The sequence below is a fragment of the Myotis nattereri genome (assembly GCF_964212035.1).
Source record: "Myotis nattereri genome assembly, chromosome: 9".
NCBI lineage: Eukaryota > Metazoa > Chordata > Mammalia > Chiroptera > Vespertilionidae > Myotis > Myotis nattereri.
This window is the reverse complement of record NC_138084.1, coordinates 43845045-43870910: the sequence shown is the minus strand read 5'-3', so window position 1 is coordinate 43870910 and position 25866 is coordinate 43845045. Positions and strand designations below refer to the sequence as shown.

The following is a 25866-nucleotide window of genomic DNA, read 5'->3' as shown; positions in this document are numbered from 1 at the left end:
ATATCCTTGATTCAATAATAGCCTATATGCTATGCTAAACCAATGTTAAAGCCAAAAAAATTTCCACTCTGTAGAAGGTCTACATCATGCAAAGGAATGGTGACTCACCTTGGACTCCTCACATCCAGCTGATAAATGTTTCCATCCTGTGTCCCAGCCAACAGCAAGAAGCCAGAGAGAAAAGTACAGCAGTTGAAGGCATCTGAGCCAATAAAGAGGAATACCTGGGAAAAGTAGGAGACAAAAATGCTGTTAAAGCTTAATTTGTTTCCAGGAATAAACAGGAACCAAAAAAATAAAAATTTTACTATTTTTAGAGATATTTTCTTTCTTCCCCCTTTAAACATTCTTTTATTTTTTTTTAAAGAATAAAATTTTCCCCTTGATTCATTTATTTTTATTTTTTAATCCTCACCCGAGGATATTTTTCCATTAATTTTTAGAGAGTGGAAGAGAGAGGAAAGGCAGGGAGAACTATGGATGTGAGTGAAGCACATCGATTGGTTGCCTTCTGCATGGGCTTGGGCCCAGGTCAGGGAAGAGTCTGCAACCGATGTACATGCCTTTGACTGGAATCGGACCCTGGACCCTTCGGTCCACAGGCTGACACTGTATCCACTGAGCCAAACCGGCCAGGGCTCTTTAAGCATTCTTGGTCTAAACCATGCCCTCACCAACAACTGAGAAAGAAGCTCTTCCAGAATTTCGGGAACCTGAGGCTGGCTGAGGACTTCAGCAGTTTACATAATACCCCAGTCTGAGGCAGCAATTGTCAAACTACTACCCCTCAACACATTGACTCATAGAATCCTCAACACCAAAAATCCTTCTTTTCATTACAACCTTTGAGAAATACTTGCAATGCACACATTTAAGATTTGCTTCATGTCACTTATAACCACCTTTTGAAGGGAGATAATTTGTAGGAAAAAACCCAACCTTAAATAAAGTGGCAACTTAAAGAATCACAATTCTCCCTATGTACTTGGGAAAAGATATTATCAGATTTTTATTATTCCTTACTGTTAGCTGATATTGATAATTTCTCCCTTGAATGTTCTAAAAAGGAAAGACACAAAGCAAAACAAAACAAAACAAAAATCTTTGATTTCCCTTTGGAAGTAAAAGCCAGCATGGAAATTCAGAGTGCAAAGGCACTATGATGATAAGTAGTGATGTTCCTGGAACAACTCTGAAAATGGAAACATCACCAATAAAATGAACTAATGAGATAAAATGAAAATACCCAGCTTATGGCCAAACCAAATCATTAAAATTATCTGGTGATGGGAGTTAAAATTTGAAAAACCTAATCACAGGGAACTCAGAGTTTAATTAAGAACACAGTATGCTCAGCAAAACTTCAAAGTTAAATTCAACTGCCCTGACTGGTTTGGCTCAGTGGATAGAGCGTCGGCCTGTGGACTGAAAGGTCCCAGGTTCGATTCCAGTCAAGGGCATGTACCTTGGTTGTGGGCACATTCCCAGGAGGGGGTTGTGCAGGAGGCAGCTGATGGATGTTTCTCTCTCATCGATGTTTCTAACTCTCTATCCCTCTCCCTTCCTCTCTGTAAAAAATCAATAAAATATATTTTAAAAAAACAACAAACAAAAAAGTTAAATTCAACTAATTCTTCTATAAAAGATATTCCGATCATTATCTGATCTAGAGCCCTGAGTGTGTGAGTTCTTTACTCAGAATTTCTTCATGCTACCTTAGAGGTGGAAAGGAATCTATACACTCATTTTCTGTACAGCACATGTAGGCCCAGAGGCAAAGTGACTTGCGGTAGAGCGTTTAACCCTCATCACATAACCCTATGAGATAAGTCCTACCAGGCCCAGCTTAATGATGAGGAGACTGAGGGTCAGACAGGTTAAGTAACCTGTGTGATGTCATAGCCATAAGTGGAAGAGCTGGAATTTAAATGTTGCTCTATTCTAAATCCCATGCTATTAATCACTACAATGGACTGCCTCTCACTCATGCAGCTTCCTCAAAAGTTGAACACAGTGTGATTGTAGAAATGTTTCTAAAACAGCCTTCCAAGAATCAGAGTGACCCAGAGTTTGAAGAACTTAGAGGAACCACTTGCCGGCTGCCTGCTCTGTAGTCCCAAGCACTGAAGCTTCTTATCTTCCCGGGCCAACAGCAGCATTTTCGATTCTGTTCCAACCTCCCGTTCACCTGTATGACAGATGAGCTATGTCAATAACTGGTTGATCAGCTGGCAGTACCCAGAAAGCAAGACACTGATGGCTGTTTACTGAATAACTGTTAGTGATTCACTCTTAATTTTTTTTAAAATATGTTTTATTGATTTTTTACAGAGAGGAAGGGAGAGGGATAGTTACAAACATCCACGAGAGACAGAAACATCGATCAACTGCCTCCTGCACACCCCCTACTGGGGATGTGCCCACAACCAAGGTACATGCCCTTGACCGGAATCGAATCTGGGACCTTTCAGTCCGCAGGCTGACGCTCTATCCACTGAGCCAAACCGGTTACGGCTCACTCATTAATTTTTAAAAATATATTTTTTATTAAATTTTAAAGTGAGAAAGGGAGGGAGGGAGGGAGGGAGGGAGGGAGGGAGAGAGAGAGAGAGAGAGAGAGAGAGAGAGAGAGAGAGAGAGAGAGAGAGAGAGAGAGAGAGAGAGAGAGAGAGAGAGAAACATTGATTGGTTGCTGCGTGTGTGCCTCCTATCGGAGATCGAGCCTACAACCCAGGCATGTACCCTGATCGGGACTCAAACTGGCAACCTTTTGGTGCACTGGATGACGACGCCCAACCAACTGAGCAACACTGGGGTCAGACAGTGTACAGGTTTATGATAAACCATGGTAAAGGGTTAAGATTTTAATATATGTGTAAAAGGAGGCCACTGTAGAAGAGTAGGGACAAAGAACAGTGGCACGACTTGATTTATGTTTTTTAAATGACCACAATGGTTGCTGTGATGGGAATGGATTCTAGAATAGTAAAGGGTGTTCCAAAATTTATGCAAGAAGTAATTTTGATAGAAAACACAGGTTTATAATTAAAAATTGTAAATTTTTTATTGATTCGTAAATATACAGTATAGGGTTATGTATGGAATAGCATATCGGATAAATGGCCTCCATGGCTTTTCTGGCACATACGCACTCTTTTGTTGAAATTTTCCATGACCGTTTTTGCAAAAATGTGGCTGAATTTCGACGAGGCTCATTTTTATCTTGATGGCTTGGTTAATCGACAAAATTGTTGCATTTGGGGTTCAGAAAATCCACGAGTGATTGTTGAGAAACAAATGCATCCACAACGTGTCACTTTTTGGTGCGGATTTTGGGCTGGAGGCATCATCGGACCATTCTTCTTCGAAAATGCAGTTGCTCAGGCAATAACTAAAGAGTGCGTATGTGCCAGCAAAGCCGTGGAGGCCATTTACCCGATATGCTATTCCATACATAGCCCTATACTGTATACTCTATGAATCAATAAAAAATTTACAATTTTTAATTATAAACCTGTGTTTTCTATCAAAATTACTTCTTGCGTGAATTTTGGGACACCCTTTACAAGCAATAGATGATGACAGATTGCACCAGGATACTGGTAGGAGGGAGAATGGGAGGGAGAGAGCAAGGTGGAAAAATTAGAAACACTTTGAAGGTAGAGAAGACTTTGCTGATGTAGGACATGAGGAAAGGCAGGGGTGAACTATGAATGAATCCTAGGCTTTGGGCCTGAGCAATGGCAAGATGGGGAAAAACAGATTGGGGGATGGCGGTAGGAATAAAACACTCCATGTCAGACAAGGTAAGTCTGAGCTATTAGACATCTAAACAGAGTCTAACACACAGGTGAGAGGCCTATACTTTAGACATACTTTTGGAAATCACCAGCTTAAATACAATACTTAAAGCCATTGATCACCCAGGAAGAAACTGTAGTTAGAGCTGAGGGCCCTCCAATACTTAAAGGTAGAATAAAGGAGATTTATAAAAGTAGAATTAGCAGCCAGTGAGATAGGAAGAAAAGCAGTATAGTGTGGTATCACAGAAGCCAAGACAGAAAAGTTTCCTGAGAAGAGGGGCTGGGATTGAACTCTGTAGAAAATTCAGAAAGAAAAGCACAAGAAGTAACACTGGATTAGGCAACGGGGAGTCCCTGGTGACCCTGCCCTGGCTCCCATCCTCCCATCCTTCCTATTCTTGTCTGTCTACCTGGAATCCATCCTTCAAGATTCAAGTCAACTCCTTTTGTGACACCTTTCACATCAACACTAACCCAATACAGTGTCTTCTTCCAAGAATCACTAAGTTATTTCAGCCAAAAATTTATTGTTCTTTGTTTTATAGGCATTCATCTAATCTGATATTAAATTGTAATTACTCAAATGCAATAACTATGACACATAGTTCTTTTGTAGATTTTAAGGCAACAGAAACAGAATAGGTTTGCAATAATATTAATCTTATGGTGAAACAGAAATACCAGCTACAGAGCAGAAAAGGACAAGGAAGAAAAGGAGAAATTAAGGCAAATACTGATGGGCCTAAGGAAACAAATAGCTCATAGGTCATTATCAACTTACTGGGCATCTGCTCAGGGCAGCCGAGGTTGATGGAGTTGTCAGCAGCACCCACAGCCACTCCATTGATGGAAGAACCACAGTCTGCAACGACTCCCAGGCAGGCTGAGCGCCCACAATCCCAAAGTCGTGCTGTTCCATCTCGAGAACCAGATACCACATTCCTCCCCCGATCAACAATGGCTGTATCTAGGATACCTGGCAAGAGGAAAAAAAAAAGATCCTGAGGTAGAGTAAGTAGTAAAGGAACTTCAAGGGCAGAGAAGACAGATCTGCATAAATGACTCCACTCCTTCACAAACATACTGGATAGATACTACATGCTGGGCACGGTCAAGTGCTAGAAAAAAACAAATAAATAGAACAGAGTCCCTGCTTCCCAACGGTTCAAAGACTGGCTGTGAGAGACAGACATGGAAAAGCTTTGGCCCTAACCGGTTTGGCTCAGTGGATAGAGTGTCGGCCTGCGGACTGAAGGGTCCCAGGTTTGATTCTGGTCAAGGGCATGTACCTTGGTTGCGGGCACATCCCCAGTAGGAGGTGTGCAGGAGGAAGCTAATCGATGTTTCTCTCTCATTGATGTTTGTAACTCTATCCCTCTCCCCTCCTCTCTGTAAAAAATCAATAAAATATATTTTTTTAAAAAGTTAAGTACAAATCTTAGAGAGTTCCATTTGAAAAATCACTTTTTTAAAAAGATCCTGGTGGTTCCATTGAGAACTCATTGAAAGGGCTAGTCTCCCCATCTTAAAAGGAAGGATGTGACTTCTGGTCCAGCCAAGATGGAGCAACCCCATTCCTCCCAGGTTCTTCCTCTCACAACTACAAGAACTTGGAATAACAACACACAAGCCTAGGAAGACTGAAGGATGGAAAGAAGAAGGCAGACCATCTAGGGACCTCAGGACTTGAGCAATGAGCTCCCTGGACTTCCTTATTGCTTCCCACCTACGCTGGACAGGACTCTGCAGAAGTCTGCAACATGCAACTGGTTCAAAAACCAGACACAGGACCATCTTTCCTTCCCTCCGGCAGCCGCAGCCATGAAGGTTGAGCTGTGCAGCTCCAGTGGGTACAACATCTACCCCGGACATGGGAGATGCTATGCCAGGACCGACAGGAAAGGTTTCCAGTTTCTTAATGCAAAATGGGAGTTGGCGTTGCTTTCCAAGAGGAATCCTTGACAGATAAACTGGACTGTCCTCTACTAAAGAAAGCACAAAAAGGGACAGGCGGAAGAAATTCAAAAGAAAAGAACCCGCGTGCAGTCAAAGTCCAGAGGGCCATCACTGGTGCATTTCTGCTGATATAATGGCCAAGAGGAACCAGAAACCTGAAGTTAGGAAAATTCAAGGAGAACAAGCTATCAGGCCTGCCAAGGAAGCAAACAGGCTAAACAAGCATCTAAAAAGACAGCACTGGCTGCTGACAAGGCTCCCACAAAGGCAGCACCTGAGCAGAAGATGGTGAAGCCTGTGAAGGTTTCTCTCCCCGTGTTGGTGGAAAATGCTAAGTTGGCAGATGAGGTTTTTAAATAAAGACCTGACTATAAGTAAAAATAATAATAATAAAATAAATAAATAAAAATAAAAAACCAGGCAGTTTTCAAAAAACAAATAAATTCCCAAAAAAAGTCTGTTGCCCCTCACAAAAGACTGGGAAAGGGGTGGCCTTCAGAACAGAAAATCTTCTGGCCATATCCACCCCACTCAAACAGTAAGAGGACAACTGCTACCTCCCCCTCACCCACGGTTTCAGGGGTGGGAACGACAGCTCTCCACCCACGGAAGCGGAAGGCAGCACTCCAATGTCCCCAGGGACACTGACAGGCCCAGCTAGGTACTGTCAGCAGGGTTCAGAGGTGAACGGAACTGAATCCCTACCCTCACCTGACACAGCAACAGGTGGAAAGAGGCAGAATGAGATCGTGACAAACAGCACTCCACTGTCTCCAATCACCCTTCATACCTCCTTTGTGACCTTTGAAGGTTGCCACGCAGCTAGCATCTTCAGCTGACCAGATCTTCAGCTGGGCATCCATTCCCCCACTCAGAACCACAAGGCCTGATGGGAAAAACCTGCAACAATTCACATCAAACACATGTCCTTCCAATACTCTCTGGAAAAACAAAAGAAAATTCCAGGCTAGTTCTCTTGTCCATCCCTGGATGTTCTCTTACCTCCCATATCCTCAGTCCCTTAAATGAAATATGTACACGCTATACACGCATGCTGGTTTTAAAACGAAGGAGGTTCAAATAATCTCTTTAGCTCATTTGTCTTCCAGGTAGTGTTCTAAGAGCTAGGCTCTTTTTCCGGCTTGGGCTACAGATGTGGGTTTGAACTGCATGGCTCTCACAGCCACCCTAAGTCTAGCTCTATATATAAGAAGTTGAGGAGGGCCCTAACCAGTTTGGCTCAGTGGATAGAGCATCAGCCTGGGCACTAAAGGGTCCCAGGTTTGACTGTGGCTCAGGGCACAAGCCTGGGTTGCAGACTCAATCCCCCCACATTAGGGGACGTGCAGGAGGCAGCCAATCAATGATCCTCTTTCATCATTGATGTTTCTCTCTCTCTCTCTCTCTCCCCCTTCCTCTCTGAAATCAATAAAAAAAAGAAAAAGCAGCAGCAGCAGCAGCTGCGGAGATTGGGGGCTATGGAATTAATTAATGTAACAGCCTAGTTACTCTATCTTAGAAACCATCACTGAAGGCAGTTCATACCAAGGGACCACACACTTAGACATTCACTGGCCTGGCTCCTCCACTGTCCCAGCCCCAGTTTGTTCTGGCAAATCACCTCGCTTGAGGATGGTTTTCAATTTAAAAAGGGAACAAAGATCCACTGACGTGTAGTGGTACTATATTTATAGATAGAGACACTCTTCTTTCCCTGACCCAGTCTAAAGTTTCTTAGACCACCCTTCATGCATAAGACCATGAAAGTGTATCCAAAGTCTTTACTCTGAGCTCTCCATTGGAAGCCTGCCAGATTTTCATGCTCCCATCAGCACTAGAAGACACACCAAGGCCTCCTCCACTGGAAATGTCCAGGCATGTTATCTGTTCAAAAGACAAAACAACCAGTGTTACTAATAATAAAATGCTCCTCTTCCCTTGAAGTATGTTATAAATATCCCGTTTCACACTCCTCCAAGACTTATCCCAACACAAAAGACAGGTGTTTCATGTAAAGGATGACTTATCACCAATCTCTCTACAAGGGTAAAGCCAACACCTTTTATTTATTGAAACAAAAGGGGCAGGCTGGGAGAGGTCAATGGGGGAAAAGAGGACATATGTAATACTTTCAACAATAAAGATTAAAAAAAAGGTAATGAAGTAAAAATAAGATTGTTAGTTTATACGCTAATCCAATATGATTAGTGTCCTTGTAAAAAGAGGAAATTAGGACACAAATACACAGAGTGAAGACCATGTGAAGACACAAGCAGAAGATGGCTATCTACAAGCCAAGGAGAGAGACCTCAGAAAAGCCAACTTTGTTAAAACCTTGATATTGAACATTAGCCTCAGAATTGTGAGAAAATAAATTTCTGTTAAGCCAAAAAAACAACAAAAAAACCAACCAAACAGAAAAACACACACAAAAAGATCCTATATAATAAAGAGCTAATATGCTAATTAGACCAGATGGCGGAACTACCTTCCAGAACAACCTTCTGGAACGACCAGTGGGCGGGTGTGTGTGTGTGTGTGTGTGTGTGTGTGTGTGGCCACAAAGGCCGAGGCAGCTGGGACTGTGAAGGCCTACTCTTGCACGAATTTCGTGCTTCGGGCCTCTAGTATTCTTATAATCATCTACAGTCTCCTGTTTCAGCTACAGAGTTTTCCTTATCCCCATATCATTTTCCATCATTTCCATCTTTTGCTATTTTATTTTAAAATTAGTTTATTTCTCCTAATTCTTAGGAACCTACTTACACAAAAGACTGTCTTCCAAGATGCTCCAAAAGGATTCAAGGAAAAACAAAGCGAATTGTTTTCAATTTACTACTTCACATATCCTCTGTAAAATCCTGTGTGTGTGTGTGTGCACGTGTTTCCGAATAAGAGAATCCCAGACTTAAGTGGTTTCAATATGAGCAATCACTTCATGAATAAGCCATGATCAGAATGCCAAATCTCCTTCATATACAATCATAAATACATATCTTTTTATTTAATAACACCCAGTTGCAAATATTTCAGAACTGTAAGACTGAGACATATTCCCAGCAACAATGATTCCCATATGACCTAAATTATTAAGGAAAACGTAGGAACTTTTGCAGTAATTATCCAACCTTCCATTTTACTTTGCTCTTTGACAGTTAAGCCATAATGAATAGGGTTAGCAAGAACTAAAGGGCTATGTCAACTCTAATATTTTCTAAGACTTTTTCTTCTTCATATTGGTTTCTCAGAATAAAAGAATTGTTAACTTAATTGTGGAACATTTAATTTTAGAAATTATGACAACTAACATTTATATCACATTTTATCATTTATAAAACACTTTCAAATACATTACATAGAGCCAGGATAGAAACCTAGGTCAGAATCTAAACCTAAAGATCTATTTCTTAGTCAAAACAAAAGAACAGACAGGTCAATGGGACAATGCTAAATACTGGATAAAGATGACAATTCAAGCCAGTGAGATAAAGGATGAATTACTTTATAGTGCTGTGACATGCTAATCATTTCAAAAAGAATTAAGTTAGATCTCTACTTCAAAACAAATAACAAAATAAAGTTTAAAACGTAAAAAATAAAACATAAAAATTAAAAAAAAACATTATATTTACATTTTTAATTAACAAACACTTATATTATGCTTACTATGCTCCAGACACAATTCTAACTGCTTCAATCCTCATAAAAACCCTAAAGATAAATATTATTTTTACCCCCATATTATAGCAGCTTGTGGCACATGGAGTTAAGTATGTGGCCTAAGGTTACACAGTTAGTAAGTGGCAGAATCTTGGGAGTCAAATCAATGAATCTGCCTCTAGAGTCAATGTTCTCATCCATCATATTATGCAACTAAAGTAACTTTATATATATAATCATGTACTACCCTAAGCAAGACTCCAAAGGCAGTTACCATAAAGGAATAAATTGATAGGTTTTATTCTCTAGAAATATTAAATATCTCTATGTCAAAAGACAACAATAAACAATAAGCTAGAAAAATGATCTGCAAAATATATAGCAAAGGATCAATACCCTTAATATAAAAGCGTTTACCAATAAAGAAAGAAATTCACACTTAAAGAAATGGGCAAATGATATGAAGAGTGACCAATAAATATATGAAAAAGTAGTCAATCCATGATTAATCAAAGGAATGCAAATTAAAATAACAATGAAATACCATCTCTCGAATAGGTAAAACTTAAAAATTTGAATACACAATATTGAGAGTATGTTAAGTCAGACTGATATAAAAGCAATACAGTAAGAGCCTTTGTAGTCAATGGATAGAGCCCAGTGATAGGTCAGTTAATAAAATATTTCAGGTAAAGTAGGGAAAATAATGAAAATCGATGCATAAATACCTACATTTTATTTGAACTCAAATATATAAATGTACATTAAAATTCACTAATCTTTTCATTAGTCCATTGATTACAAGGACGCTTCACCTTGACTTTCTTTTATTTTTTATTTATTTACTTTTAAGTTTATTTTTTATTGACAGTATTAAACTTGACTTTCTTTTAATAAACTATAATCCAAGGCATAATTTAGTTTCCAGTTTCTCTGAAGTAAGGTAAATCTCTGTTCACTCTTACAAAGCAGTCTATGAACAAAAATTCAACTAGTGTTTAAAAAAAAATTTTTTCCCTAACATTTTGCATTTACCTTGCTCACACATACTATAATAGCAGTTAAAAACAAAACAAATAAAACGCTTCTTTACCAAGTCTTTACAAAGCAATCAATTTAGTTTTCAGACATAACCATTCTCTGCCTTTTCACACTCATATGTCATCAGTTTAACATATTTAATTAATTAACATAATTTCAAAAACAATGTAACTGGCAGTGCAACTGATCTTTGGTAAGCAACTCAACTTACCCAGTAGTGCCAGAGTAGGCAGACCTCAAAGAGCTTATAAACTAAGAATATGCTGTGCCCACAAGCCAGTATGTTTTACAGAGTGCATGTAGAGCAAAGGTTGAATGAGTAGATCAGTTAAACTGAGGTCAGTCAGAACATACCAAAAGCCTTATAATTTGCATTCCCTGTGACTCAGCAACTCCACTTTCACAAGGTAAACTAATTTCTTCCTATCTTTGTGAAGAAAGGGTTAGCTATATCATGAAAATAGGAATGGATGAACTCAAAATATCTGAATGTCCAGTAATGTAAGATTGGAAAAACAAGTTACATTAAAATCAGACAGTGGAATACTATGCAGATCTTAAAAGAATACATAGAAAGATGGCATAGGCTCTAGCCAATTTGGCTCAGTGGATAGAGCATTGGCCCATGGACTGAAGGGTCCTGGGTTCGATTTTGGTCAAGGATACATGTCTGGGTTGCGGGCTCGATCCCCAGTGGGGGGTGTGCAGGAGGCAGCTGACCACTGATTTTCTCTCATCATTGATGTTTCTATCTCTCCTTCTCCCTTTCTCTCAGAAATCAATAAAAATATATTTTTTTAAAAAAAGAAGAAGCCCTAACCGGTTTGGCTCAATGGATAGAGCGCCGGCCTGCGGACTGAAGGGTCCCAGGTTCGATTCCGGTCAAGGGCATGTACCTTGATTACAGGCACATCCCCAGTAGGGAGTGTGCAGGAGGCAGCTGATCGATGTTTCTCTGTCATCGATGTTTCTAACTCTCTATCCCTCTCCTTTCCTCTCTGTAAAAAAAGTCAATAAAATATATTAAAAAAAGAAAGAAGAAAAATGGCATAGGATGATGTACAGAATATATTATTAAATAATAAAAAGCAAGTTATAAAATAGTAGGTACTGTAAAACCTATTTAGGTAAAATATTTAAAGAAAAAAGACTGCCCTAACCGGTTTGGCTCAGTGGATAGAGCGTCGGCCTGTGGACTGAACGGTCCCAGGTTCGATTCCGGTCAAGGGCATGTACCTTGGTTGCGGGCACATCCCCAGTGGGAGGTGTGCAGGAGGCAGCTCATCAATGTTTCTCTCCCATCGATGTTTCTAACTCTCTATCCCTCTCCCTTCCTCTCTGTAAAAAATCAATAAAATATATTTTAAAAAAAAGAAAAAAGATTGAGAGGAACAAGTAAAATAATGATAAAGCTTAGCATGATGCTGGCACATAGTAAACAATAAATGTTAGCTATTACTATCATGATTTTTCTTAATAAAGGCTAAGCAACAAAAGTTCACAGTGGTTATTTTTAGGGTATAGAAAAAATGAGTGATTCACTTTGTTTTCTAGTTCTTAAATTTTCATCCCTAAATATATATTTGTTTTTGCAATAAGGGGAAAAAATAGCTATTTTAAAAATCTACCTATCACACAATAAGAAGTGGAAGGCTTTAATATAACCAGTTTATCTACATATTTCTCACTTCTGCTTTCAAAAGCCCATGGTAGTAGAAAGGGCTTTATCACAAAGATATTTGAAAATTATTCCTCAATAAGTTATAGTCGGAATTTTGAGAAAATGTCTCTGTCCTGTAATCAAAGGGACAAAAATATGAGCAGTGGCAAATTATGCAAACATCAGTTACAACCACCATTATCCAAAACCCAGTAAGTAGCTCTGCTAAAACATGTAAAAGAAAATTTCATTTCAAAATTCCTTTCTCTAAGATTACGAGTGAGTGGATTTGTACATATATTCTATGTGGTCCCAAGTACCAGTTTTGTCTAACATTATCATACTTCATCAGCTGTTACCTTATAATCAAAGAAGTGAACCACATTAATTATGAGTGTTTATAGCACTGTAAACAAAAAGATAAAAAGAAAAATTAATTAATGATATTACATTTCTCCTCATTTTATCAAAATACTTACACTCTTTGCATGAATTCTGGAAAAAGTAGTGTATGGTGTCAAAAACTTTGAAGATGCATTTTCCTTTGGACATGAAATATGAATGCTTTTCTAAACAGAGAGGAAAAGATGAAATACATCAGTAAAGCTACTCCAATGAAATTAAAGCCTCGTAAAGAAAACATAAGGACAACAGGAAATCCTCACCTTTTAAGTGTGTCCTCTCTAATCCTCCTTCCCCAGCCCACAAAACTATCATCCCTAATAGAGTAGTAGTCCTTTCACTGCAGGGGCTGCAATGTAATTGGTATCACTGAATGCTATTATCTTTTTATGTTAAGACAAATCAACAATAAAATACACCTGACAAACATGAGAACATAACTTTTTAGAAGACAATTTAATACCAGCACTCTTAATTAGCAGTGGGGCAAGGAACAGGATCAAGAGATGTGAGGAAACAGCATCAGCCCTGAAGCCGAGACTAAAGGACTAGTCTAAAAGTAAACTTGCTGCCTATAAGAACGTTTAGGAAAAAATGTAGACTACTACCATCTACAGTTACCAGAGAAAACTGGTCAAGTAAATCATGGTACACTCTTCCAATGTGTAGGGCCTGGTCAGGCTTGCAGCGCCCATTCCCACGTAGGACTTACACTGGCTGTACATGTTTATAGACTGGTCACCATCACATCCATAGCAGAATTATGACTCCCGATGTTTTGCCTGGTCATTACCACATATCTTTCAACTACTCTAGCAAGATAACACTAGTGACAGAGTAAGAAATTATACCTCGAACCAGATGTTAGATTCAGGTGACATGATTTGCCAAAGGCAGCCTTTGTAACCATTACAAGTAAGTATGTTGGTATTTCAAGGTAGTATGTGTAGAGGTATAAAAGGCTTAGCAAAACCTTCCTCAAGGATTTGATAAGACAATTCCTTACTCTAAGCAGCAGGATACCAACACCATCGTCTCAGGGCATAGCTCCTATATACAGCTGAGGAGTTGCACTCTCCAAATGGCCCCAAACCTATTATCTCTTCCATAGAAGTACTTCAAAGTTTCTGGAAATTCTGCTGGACAATGAAAATGTCTTCAATAATCAAGATTTTTAGAACTTCTTTATAAGGCTAATCTATGTACAAGCACAGTCCTCACAGTTCATTAGAAAGAACAGTCTCAAAGTCATAATATTGTTATCATTGTAAATCAATATGCTCTTATTAAAAGTCTTCTTTGCCTTTAAAAACACAATTAGAATATCTATACAAACAGTACTTCCTTAGCCAGCATATCTATGCCTAGCTGCCTACAGGCCTTTCATTAAATGAGTTTTTGCTTCTAACCGCGTGACAAAGCCCACACGCTGCCAGAGTGCTGACCTGGATTTGGAATTGTCTCCTGTACCCAAAACTAAAGCGTCAGCTAAACTCTCCTCGATAAATACTCACACCAAGCAAGCATGCAGGGGCTCTGAGGGCTTAGTGTTCAGGCCTTTCTAAGTATTGGTTTGTTCTCAGAAGAGTTCATTTCCTTGGGCTAATTACGTGAAAGAATTCAAGAATCAGTGGTTTTCTCCTGCTTATCAATCCTGCAAATCAACCTTTAACCCATAAACATACTATGAAGGAAGATAAATGTTGAACTACCTTCCATTGTCAGCAGTAGAGAGTCATGCTGTTAATGAAAATATTTTAAGGAAAAGCTGCAGGACATACAGAATATCAAAACATAAAGAATTTAGGGGTGAGGGGATAGGAGGGGGGAGTGTGAGTATTCCACACTAAGGTAAAATTCAAAGTCAAACTTTTTATCTTCTGGGGTTAGGTTTTTAAGCATATTAACAGGACTGTTTTAAAGAAAAATGTAGCAACATCAAGTAGCAAAGTGACTCATGGAAGTTAGGAAACAAATGAATGTTCAACCATAAGCACTTACTGTCTGACCCAACAGGTACACAGCAGAAATTAACAATGATGTTGGAAGATAAGAATTGTATCAGGGCCTGAGTATGAAGGGAAGAAAGGAAGTCAGCACCCTAGGCTATGGGTGGATACCTGTGAAATACCTGGGAAAAATGTAGGCTTGCAAGGTGGTATTATACTTTTAGTTAGACTGACTTTGGGTTTCAATTCCAACATGCAGTCTAACTAGCTTTGATTATTAGGGGTTAATGAGTCTCTTTATCTACAAAATGGACATTGAAAATGCTAATCCCAAATGCTGTTATTCTGATAAACAACAACAACTCAATTTTTGTAATATTCTAGTTATCATTCATATATAGTCTCACTCCCCACTAATCAGCCTATGAGGTAGAATAGTATCTGGGTTTTTTTGTTGTTGTTTTAAAATATATTTTTATTGATTTCAGAGAGGAAGGGAGAGGGAGAGATAGAACCATCAATGATGAGAGAGAATCATTGATCAGCTGCCTCCTGCATGCCCCACACTGGGGATCGAGCCTGAAACCTGGGCATGTGTCCTTAACAGAATTGAACCCGGGACTCTTCAGTCTACAGGCTGACGCTCTACCTACTGAGCCAAACCAGCTAGGGCTTATCTCTGTTCTATAGATGAGATGAGAAAACTGAGGCTCAGGGAGCTAAGTTATTTGTCCAAAATAATATTTTTTCTTTTTTAAAAATTTGAATTTATTGGTGTGACACTGATTAATAAAATTATATAGGTTCCAGGTGTATAATTCTATATAGTACACTATTTGTATATTACACTGCGTGTTCACCACCCGAAATCAAGTCTCCTTCTATCATCATTTATGCCCCTTACCCTGTTCTACACCCCTCTGGTAATCACCTTACTGTTGCTTGTCTATGAGCTTGTTCAAACACATATTGCTAGTAAGTGTCCGAGTTAACTATGAGTTGGACTCATCTTTTGACACTTTCTACAAGTCCATAGCTGTCTATAAAAAAATATAAGATATATAATAACATGTAGCCTATCACCCTGCAGAAGGTAATGAATGAACATTTGCTAAACATCTTATGTAAAAAAAAAAACAATGGTTTTCTATTCTTGTCAGAATACCAGAAATGTTTTACAACTAGAGAAGTTTAATTACATAAAATAAAAAGAAAAAAGAGTTTTTACCCATCTCACCAGAGCATACTGACTGCAGCCAACAGAATGAGTAAAGAAAGTCAGGTCAGGGGTTCTCAAAGACCAATGAGAAAAACTATTAAGTATTTGTGAAGGCCTAGGTCTTCATCAAGCCTAGCCAGACATATTATATTGCTCTGCCATACAATAAGGTAGATACTAGCCATATAAGGTTATTAAACACTTAAAATGTGGCCAATACTACAATGAGGAACTGAATTTTTAATTTTTATTTAAAGTTTAATTTAAAAATTAATAGTTGATTCAGTTATCAGAAAACTTTTTAAGTATGTGAATCTATGTTTTCAACTGTAAATCTTTAAAACCTAAACACATCATCAAGTATTTCCAATAAAAAAATTAGAGTCTATGCCTAGTTGGTGTGGCTCAATGGTTGACTGTCGAACTATGACCTATGAACCAGTTGCAGGAGGCAGCTGATCAATGATTCTATGCCATCATTGACGTTTCTATCTCTCTCTCCCTCTACCTTCTTCTCTGAAATCAATAAAAATATATTAAAAAAAATAATTTCATTAATTACAGATAGAAATAATGTTTTAGATATATTGGGCTAAACAAAGCCAAAACAAAACAAAAAACACACATAAAACAGAACATATTCATACATATATATTTTTTTTCAACCACAACCCAAAGGGAATCTTTATGGAATATAAATTAAGAATATTGGCCCTGGCCGGATAACTCAGTTGGTGAGAGCATCATCCCAATATGCCAAGTTTGCTGGTTTGATCCCCAGTTAGGGCACATACAAGAAGCAACCAGTACATGCATAAATAAGTGGAACAACAGCCGAAACCGGTTTGGCTCAGTGGATAGAGCGTCGGCCTGCGGACTGAAAGGTCCCAGGTTCGATCCCGGTCAAGGGCATGTACCTGGGTTGCGGGCACATCCCCACTGGGGGATGTGCAGGAGGCAGCTGATCGATGTATCTCTCTCATCGATGTTTCTGACTCTCTATCCCTCTCCCTTCCTCTCTGTAAAAAATCAATAAAATATATTAAAAAAAAAAAAAAAAGATTTGCCAACTGCCTAAGGCAGTGATGGCAAACCTATGACACGCGTGTCAGAGGTGACACACGAACTCATATTTAAAAAAAAAAAAAAATAAGTGGAACAACAAATCGATGTTTCTCTCTTTCCCTCCCTCTCTCTCTCTAATATAAATAAATAAAACTTTAAAAAATTTGAGGATACTGAACTTCTGGAAAATATTTGCAATATGCATGATAGATGAAAGTTAAATAAAATATATTATTAAAATTAATTTCACTTGTTTCTTTTAGGCTACTAGAAAATTTAAAATTATGTATGTGGCTCACATTATTTATCTATAGAAAAGCACTGATACAAGGGAAGAGGAAGTTTGACTACATCTAAATGTATATGTAACTACAAAAAAAACCTTTGACATTCAAAGGCAGTAAAAACTGTGACTGTTGTACAAATGACATGGGGATGACACTGATACACAGATAACAGTATAAATATTTAAAGTAGATGTATAGGTACTACCGTATATATGAACATGGTGCCATCTAGAAGACATAAAAACCTACCTTGCTTATTTCATTCACAATAAATCCTTCTGAAGCTGTAATCTCTGGAATACCATCGAGGCCCATTCCTTGACAAGTTAGGCTGCCATACAAAGTTGGTTTTCCTATATAGCACAAAAGAAGAATGCCTCAAAAAATAGTAAGAATTTAACATTTTTCTCCTTGAAGACCCAATTCAAGCAACTATACAGTAGGATATTGGGTAATAAAAGAAAAACAGGTACTGGTGTTAAAAATGAGGCGAAGTGGAAAGAATACTTGCTTAAGCGAAGCTAATTTGGGAGAAATATACTCAAGGGCTAAAAACTAGAGACAAAGATTTTGAGATACAATGTACTATTTGTAGAGAAAGCTACCAATGTGATCTAAACTTAAGTTTTACTGGCTGTGAAATGGCATTCTTCCAGGATGAAAGGTGAAGATCAACATAAATGTATGTGTTTATCCACAGTATATACATATAATACATAGTAAAGAGTTAAGCTTCATTAATCTGGAAAATGTACTTAAATAGAACACTGCTTTTGCAGTGATATGGGCTAAACAAGATATAATCCTACACAAACATATGTAGATGGTAGAATGAAGTTAAAAACATTCTTTTCTAATTCCTTTCTGCACCATATGTATAGATGTATACTAGAGGCCTGGTGCACGAAGTTTGTGCATGGGTAAGGTCCCTAGGCCTGGCTGGCGATCAGGGCTGATCCGGGTCTTCCAGCTGCCAACTGGGGCCTTCCTTCCCCCGGGGGCCTTCCCCCAGCTGCAGCCTTCCTTTATTCTGCACCACCCGCTGGTGGTCAGCACACGTCATAGCAAGCGGTCGAACTCCCGAGGGGACAATTTGCATATTAGCATTGTATTATATAGGATATATATGTATATGTATATATACACTTCTATAACAGCCCATAATACCCTGTTTTACATTTCTGACCTCCTAGACTGTGAAGTCCTAGAGTTCAGAAAGTAGCAGGTTGCTATAAATTATTCAGCAAATAACTATTGGTACAAAACTAAAATTCTAGGAAAATAAAAACCATCCTGGATTCAGAGTGGGGGGCTTCCTAGAGAGGGTGAGTCTTTGAAAGAAAGATAGGACTAGGCAGGAGATAAGGGAAAGGAATCTCCAAGTCAGGGAGGGGGCATGTCAACAACAAAAGAAAGAACAAGGAGAAAGGAGTAATCAATTAATATACTAGTTTGGTTACAACCATCATGGAAAAGGTAGCTGAAGGATGTTAATAGAGGAACTCACAATCTAGGGTAGAATTTTGGACTAGAGAAGATCTGGTGAAGATTTTGGTAAGGAAGTGGCATGAAATGCTAGTTCAGAAGTATGCCGCAAAAATAGGATTGAGGAATTCTGTTTTATGTCCCATTCCATGAGTACTGTGCAAGGACTCTCGGCCAGGAGAAAGTAGGAAGCTTTCTTCGGGGCTAGCTTTCTCCTCCTCTAAAGGGAATGCATACAGATTTAAGGATATTACCTGGGGGGTGACAGCTCAGCCAGGCCTCCCCTTCATCCTTCCTGTGAAGAAAGACAAAGCCCCATTAGGCTCACTCAACACTGAAAAGGATGCCACTGATGCTAGGGGGAAAAGATAACATAATTTCCAGTTTGGCCATAGTACACAGGCATGGTCTAGTCCAGTGATGGCGAACCTATGACACGCGTGTCAGAGCTGACACACGAACTCATTTTTTTGGCTGATTTTTCTTTGTTAAATGGCATTTAAATATATAAAATAAATATCAAAAATATAAATCTTTGTTTTACTATGGTTGCAAATATCAAAAAATTTCTATATGTGACATGGCACCAGAGTTAAGTAAGGGTTTTTCAAAATGCTGACACGCCGAGCTCAAAAGGTTCGCCATCACTGATCTAGTCTAACACCCCATCCAGGCATAGATTATTCTAGGACAAACTTTGTTTTCTTGTTGAAGAAATATTTGTGGATTAAGTGTCTAATGCATATAATGGAGTTTACTATTCATTAATAGTTGCATAGCTTTGAAACATAAAGAATATATTACACTTCGATCATTGGGGGATTACTGTAAGCCAGGCCCTGTGCAAGGCACTTTGCATATAGCATTAGTAATCTTCACAATTTAACAAGATATCTTTTATTATCTCCATGTTAAAGATTAAAAATAACAACGACTGAAGCTCAGAGAGACGTGACCTGCCCAAGGTCACCTACCTATGAAGCAGGAACTGAAATCTGTCTAGTATAGAAGGTCTGTGTTCTACCACCGTATAGACTTTTTTCATGTTTTAGAATGCACCTCCCCAATCATTCAAATCAATACAGTGGGGCCTTGACTTAGGAGTTTAATTCGTTCCGAGACGGAGCTCCTAACTCAAATTACTCATATGTCAAATCAAAAAGTAAACAAGACACGTGATGCTGGGCTGATGTTGTGGCGTTCACTGTGACGTTCGCTGTGCCAACTAGAGGTGGGGTATCTGAAGCTGGCTCGTAACCTGAATTTTAGCTCGCAACTCAAAGCAAAAAAATCGGTCGAGGCGGCTCTATCTCGAAAAACTCGTTAGTCGGGACACTCGTAAGTCAAGGCCCCACTGTATCTCACCTGGGGTACAGGGAAAGGGCAGAGGCTTTAGGTCGTGCACAATCCTGGGCAAGTTTCTTCCTCTGATTCCGATCCTGCATTCTCTCATAGGCACCTCGCGGCCCTCAACAAATGCTAGTGTTCTTCCTTTATTATTTATCACACATTCTGTGTTGCAGTAAGTAAGGGTTATTTTATTTTAGCCCACCTAGTAAGGTGTAAGTTTCTTAAATGAGGAATGTTATTCATCTTCACCTCTGTTTCAATGTGAAAAACCTTATTCGGAATCACAGTTGCCATTCATGGCACTGCAGTACTACTCATCCTGGGCTAGAGAAATAAATATCTGTTAAAGAAATGAACGGTCTGCTGTGCATTCCCCATTAAACTGTCAGCTCGAGGGCAGGAGCCACCCCTTCAGCGTGGAGTACACGTCTGAACTGCACCTGAACAGCACCGCTCCGCGGTTCACGGAATACCACGGTCCAATATGACAGACACACCCCGACAGTGTGGTGGGGGCGAGGGCTGGGACTTTCGCCAATAGCTGACGATCAACAAATACCTGGGCCTCCTGCCTCCCAGCTGTCCTGTCTTTGTCCAACTCATTCATCCTCGTTCTGATGCTGGAATCTCACAGCGCTTATGTGTTCCCTTAGCCTCGGGATAGCTCTTCTGAGAGTGAAAACCAATGACCATGTGGGTTCGAGACTTCTGTCTACCCAGTGCTCCCTCAACACCTGGCGAGGTAACGCCTCTGGGTATCCTGGGTCGGGCCTGGGTCTCCACGAACAGACCACAATCACTACCCGCCTCCTTTGTCCCGGTTCTAGGATTGCATTCACCTGAGGGCTTGGGCCCAGTCGCTCTGAATCCGCAAAGGCGCCGCCATCTTGACCACACCTCCACCAACCCGCCTCTTCCGCTCTCTCCCGGAAGTGGCTCCCCCGAAAGGGCTGTGGCGAGTGCGGGGGGGGCGGGATCCACACCGAGAGGCCACCAATGAAAATGCGCGGCGGGACCTTCCTCTCCGTCCTCTCCGTTTCCGCGCGCGCGCGCGCGCTCCTCGCAGAGGCTGGCTCCCGGCAGGAGGCTCGGAAGCGTCCCCGGTGCGTGCCGAGCGGACGTGCGGGAGCGCGCGTTCAGGGCCTCTCGTCTGCCTTTTCGGTGAGCACCGCCCGCCGCGTCCTTGCTCGGTGAAGCGTGACGGGCACTGCGAGGGCGCAGGGACACCCGCCTTTCTCTGCTTCGCCATTCTTCCCCTGCCTTCCCCATCCCGACCGGCTTCCCATTCCAGCTGCCGACCCCCTAGCCCGCCCTGATCCCTGAGCAGGGAGGGGTCTTCCTCTTTCTACTCCAGGGGAGACTGAAGCAGGGATGAGGTGGGGGAAAGAGCAGGGTAGCGCCTGCGGCGTCCCGGGGTAGCCCGAGCATTTGGCATCATTACGTTCACGCTGCAGTAGTTCTGTGACTTACATGTTACCTTACGGAGGACACGGAAAAAGACTGCCGGGTAAAGCCTTGCCTGCATTCGAACCCGGATTTCTTGGCTTAGGATTTAAGCACTTTTCTTTCCCCTGTGTTTGCTCTCAGGTTTGCTCCTTGCCTTTAAAGAGCTCACAGTGTGTAGTGAGGAGAGGAAACGTGTGCAGTAATAGGGACGATCATTATTGAACTCTGGACGGGCCAGGCTCCTTTACCTGCGTTATCTCATTTAGTCTTTAACAATCCTGTGGGGTATATATTATCTCTGTTTTTCAAGAGAAATTACGAAGTGATTTGCTCAAAGTCACCCAATACATGAGTGAAAAAGCTAGTTTCCAAACCAAGTCTGTTTCAAAGCCCATTTTTTCTTTTTTTTTTAAAAAAAATATATTTTATTGATTTTTTTACAGAGAAGAAGGGAGAGGGACAGAGAGAAACATTGATCAGCTGCCTCCTGCACACCCCCTAGTGGGGATGTGCCCAGCAACCAAGGTACATGCTCTGGGACCCTTCAGTCCGCAGGCCACCCTCTATCCACTGAGCCAAACTGGTCAGGGCTCAAAGCCCATTTCCCCCTTCCTCAGGTTATCCTGCCCCGAAGCAAGTGAGTTTTATGGAGGGCTGTGGAGTTGCTTAAATCCTCTGGTCCCTTCCCCATTGCCCTCTAAGCGCCCTAACTTGGCTAACAGGCCTGGCTGTGATCAGATGCTTTCTCATCTTGCCGGTTTCATTTGCTTTGTTTTCTCCTCGGACTCTGTTCTCCAGCCACACAGAACTTTCCCTTCTTCCCGTGTGTCAGATTCTCTTTCAACCCCACCCCCGCCCCCGCTCTGCATGGACAGGAGTCTTCTTCCTTCCCATCTCTGGTTAATTCCTGTTCATTCTCCAAGGGTCAGTTTACAAATCACTTCCTCTCTCTGTGTCTGGATTAGGTGTCACTCCCCTGTGTCCCGCAGTGAGCTATCTGTACACAGTGTACAGTAAACTGCCTGTTGACTCGTCTGGACTGTAAATGCCGTGAAGGCAGGGACTGTGTCTCTGGTCACTCCTCTGTCCTCAGCTCTAGAATAGAGCCTGGAACATGCTAGGTGCTCAGTGATCATTTGTCGAATAAGCCAGAGAGACACAGGGAAGGCATTAAGCAGTTCTAGTTTCTTTAGAGCCTGTCATGGTGAAATGTGTACAAAGGCTGAGATAATTTCTCGCCAAGTCTTTCTAAGTTCTCTCTGTATGCCACCTCCTACTCGGTGTTCTGCAGCAGATGATCTTGGGGAGAAGTTTGGGCGAATACACCTCACATTACTAAGTACTCTCAGCTTACAGACTCCTCTCTTGCCCTGGCCACTGCATGCTGCATGTTACAGCCACACAACTCTCCATTCCTCCCGTTTGTCAAACCCTACACATTCTTGGGTATTAAACTTTGTTCTTCTCCAGCCATAGGATAAGGCCAATGTAAGAAGAGAAGAGATACTTTTGGGGTGAATCAGAGATAGCGTCTCCAGAAAGGTGACATTTTACCTAATTCAAATTCCATTAGCAGACTCCATTCCAGCTTATTGTTGTTCTAAGCATTCTCACATACTTTATCTCATTCCATTTAGTTCAAACCATTTTGTAGGCCTGCTCTCTGCCAGGCCTACTGCTGAGGGCACCAGGTTGGATCAGGCCCATTATCTGTCCTCAAGTAGCGTAGTCTCCAGAGAGAGACATATGCATAAATAGGCTATAACAGTGCAGTGGTCAGTGTTATTTATAACAGGAATCCCATATATAATCCCGTTCCTCCTCTAACCTTGCCTCCATTGATGTCTAGAGATTCCCAAAGATGTCAACTCAAGGACATACTTGGGCCCGTCAGGTGAAGAAAGAGGGTGAGGAAGAGGACCCCCTGGACCTGCTGATCTCCCGCTCTGGCTGTGCTGCTTCCCACTATGCAGTGCAGGAGTGCATGGCCCAGCACCAGGACTGGCGACAGTGCCAGCCACAGGTGCAGGCCTTCAAGGACTGCATGAGTGAACAGCAGGCAAGACGGCGAGAGGAGCTGCAGAGGAGGAAGGAGCAAGACAGTACCCACAGCTGAGCCCCCAAACCATCTATCCCCAGAGCATGGCCTGCAGAAACTAGCACCCAGACAAATCCTAAACAGTGGAAGTGTGGGCCAAAAGGTATAAAACTCCGGGATAGTCTTTGGGATTGGGGTTGAGAACCAGGCAGCCATGGGCTTGGACATGACTGTCATAAAGAAAGAGCTGTCATATTGTATTTGTTTGAAAATCTTTATTGTTGAAAGTATTACAGATGTCTTCCTTTTATCCCCCATTGATCCCTTCTACCCTACTTCTCCCCCCCCAACCTTCACCGCACCATTGTCCATAAATTATGCATATAAATTCTTTGGTTAATATCTTCCCTCCTTCCTCCCCCAATAGCTGTCTTATTTTTATGGTGAGACCCACACATCCTCACTCATCTTGTTCCACGAATATTAAATATTGACCAATATTTGTGATGTAAAACAAAGAGTGAGGTTTAGGCATGTTCTTCTACCCGTCATCTTGGGTCAGTGTGCCAAGTACTGAGCTAATTACATGGACTTTGAATGTTAAAAGTAAATTCACAATCTAAAGGTAAATTCGTTACCTAATATGTCTTCATCTATTCAGTCATTGGTTCAACAATAGCCAGTTTTCCTCAGACCTCACATGCCAGGCACTGTTGGAAACTGATGGGACAAATAATATGATCTTTGCCTTCATGTCTAGTTTGAGAGACAAATTAAACAACACTGGAACAACTAAATAATTCCTGCAATGATATAAATGACTTTATCTTTAATAAGTTGTTCTGGATGTTTCGATTGATCTAATAGAAGGGAGAAAGCAAATGTGGGGGAAAAAACATTGAGTGACTCTCATATGCTAAAGTCTATTGAATTAACAGATGTAGAGTCTGACCTCAACACACTCCCAACCAAACAAACACACAATGTTGGCTTGACGTTTAAAAAGTACATTTAACATAAAACACAGATTTTTCCACTTTTGAAAAATAGAGAAGCTGTCAACATGGAGCTTATATTCCTACTTGACGACAATTTGCTGGAGCTAAATATGGTTTCTCTTAGGTGGTTGCATTCTCTGGCTCATGAATTGCCACCACTTCTCATTTTGTTTCCATGGAATTATATTACCATTCTGTTACTTTCTGCCTATCCCTGTAAGGCACTGACTGTCCTGTGCAAAGAGACGTATGCTGTCATCATCGTCAGTAATATTTCTTGTGTGTGTGTATCACATATCATATTTTATTTTATATCTATATAAATTAGAAGTACAAATCTGAAGTACAGTAGCATCTAACACTACCTTTGTGTGTTGGTATTTGGGGAGGAGAGAAAGAGAAAAGAGGGGAGAAGATAGGAATACCAGTTTAAAGAACAATAAAATCCAATTTCAGCCTTCAAGCAGAAGGGGCTGACTGGAGATATATAGATATAGATATAGATATAGATATAGATATAGATACACACACACACACACACACACATATATATATATATATATATAGAGAGAGAGAGAGAGAGAGAGAGAGATATGAATCTGTGTTAAGTGCTATGGGTCATCAGAAAGAGTACTGGGGACGAGATTTCAGCAAGAATCTCAAAAAGAGCCAAAACTGGTTTGGCTCAGTGGATAGAGCGTTGGCCTGTGGACTGAAAGGTCCCAGGTTCGATTCCGGTCTGGGTTGCGGGCACATCCCCAGTAGGAGATGTGCAGGAGGCAGCTGATCGATGTTTCTAACTCTCTATCTCTCCCTTCCTCTCTGTAAAAAATCAATTAAAAAAAATATTAAAAAAAAAAGAATCTCAAAAAGAGAAGGGATTTAGTTGAGTTGAACCTTTAAAGATAAAGGAGGTATTACCTATTTGTAACATATATAACAGGAAGGATTACCATCTGTAGCAAATAAAAAGTATCTAGAATTCAATAAGAAAAAGCAAACAGCCCTAGCCAGCTTGGCTCAGTGGATAGAGCGTCGGCCTGCGGACTGAAGGGTCCCAGGTTCGATTCCGGCCAAGGGCACATGCCTGTTTTGCAGGCTCGATCCCCAGTAGGGGACATGCAGGAGGTAGCTGATTAATGATTCTCTCATCATTGATGTTTCTTTTCTATCTATCTCTCCTTCCTTCCTCTCTGAAATCAAGAAATATATTGAAAAAGCAAACAGCCCAGTTGAAAAGTGAACAAAGTTAAATATGCCTCCACAGCCCAGCTAGTGTTGCTCAGTGATTGAGCATTGACCCATAAACTAGGAGGTTGCCAGTTCAATTCAGGCCAGGGCACATGCCTGGGTTGTGAGGGCATGCAGAAGGCAGTCAATCGATGTTTTTCTTTCATCAATATTTCTAGCTCCCTCTTCCTCTCTAAAATCAATAATAAAATTTAAAAATTAAAAATCAATAAATATACCCACACAATAAGAAAATGTAAATATATTCTGCATCACT

At 40.6% G+C, this 25866-nt stretch overlaps 2 protein-coding genes and 1 pseudogene across 5 annotated transcripts in view; 2 read left to right on the top strand and 1 right to left on the bottom strand.

Annotated features, from left to right (window-relative positions):
• Nucleotides 1-20789, bottom strand: part of PAAF1 (proteasomal ATPase associated factor 1) — a 30878-nt gene extending 10089 nt beyond the window's left edge. Inside the window, exons 1-10 of one of the 3 annotated variants that reach the window (XM_081099510.1) lie at nt 20717-20786; nt 18782-18822; nt 17292-17395; nt 13529-13658; nt 12600-12689; nt 7545-7643; nt 6550-6700; nt 4585-4779; nt 2097-2188; nt 109-224 (exon numbers count right to left, since the gene is read on the bottom strand). In XM_081099510.1, the coding sequence (XP_080955636.1) occupies nt 109-224; nt 2097-2188; nt 4585-4779; nt 6550-6700; nt 7545-7580 (590 nt within the window). In that variant the 5' untranslated portion in view covers nt 7581-7643; nt 12600-12689; nt 13529-13658; ... (1 more) ...; nt 18782-18822; nt 20717-20786. Of the gene's footprint in view, nt 1-108; nt 225-2096; nt 2189-4584; nt 4780-6549; nt 6701-7544; nt 7644-12599; nt 12690-13528; nt 13659-17291; nt 17396-18781; nt 18823-20436 lie in introns of all 3 variants that reach the window. The other 2 variants (XM_081099508.1, XM_081099509.1) reach the window with 2 other exon arrangements.
• On the top strand, nt 5625-6094 carry LOC308524689 (large ribosomal subunit protein eL24-like; annotated as a pseudogene). The gene has a single exon. The product of its transcript is annotated as a large ribosomal subunit protein eL24-like (transcript).
• A 169-nt stretch (nt 20790-20958) lies between the features above and the next one.
• Nucleotides 20959-23864, top strand: COA4 (cytochrome c oxidase assembly factor 4 homolog). The gene is made up of 2 exons (XM_081100217.1): nt 20959-21038; nt 23173-23864. Exon 2 carries the CDS (start codon nt 23185-23187, stop codon nt 23437-23439), a length of 255 nt encoding a protein of 84 aa, XP_080956343.1. The 5' UTR covers nt 20959-21038; nt 23173-23184; the 3' UTR covers nt 23440-23864.
• Nucleotides 23865-25866: the final 2002 nt, after the last annotated feature.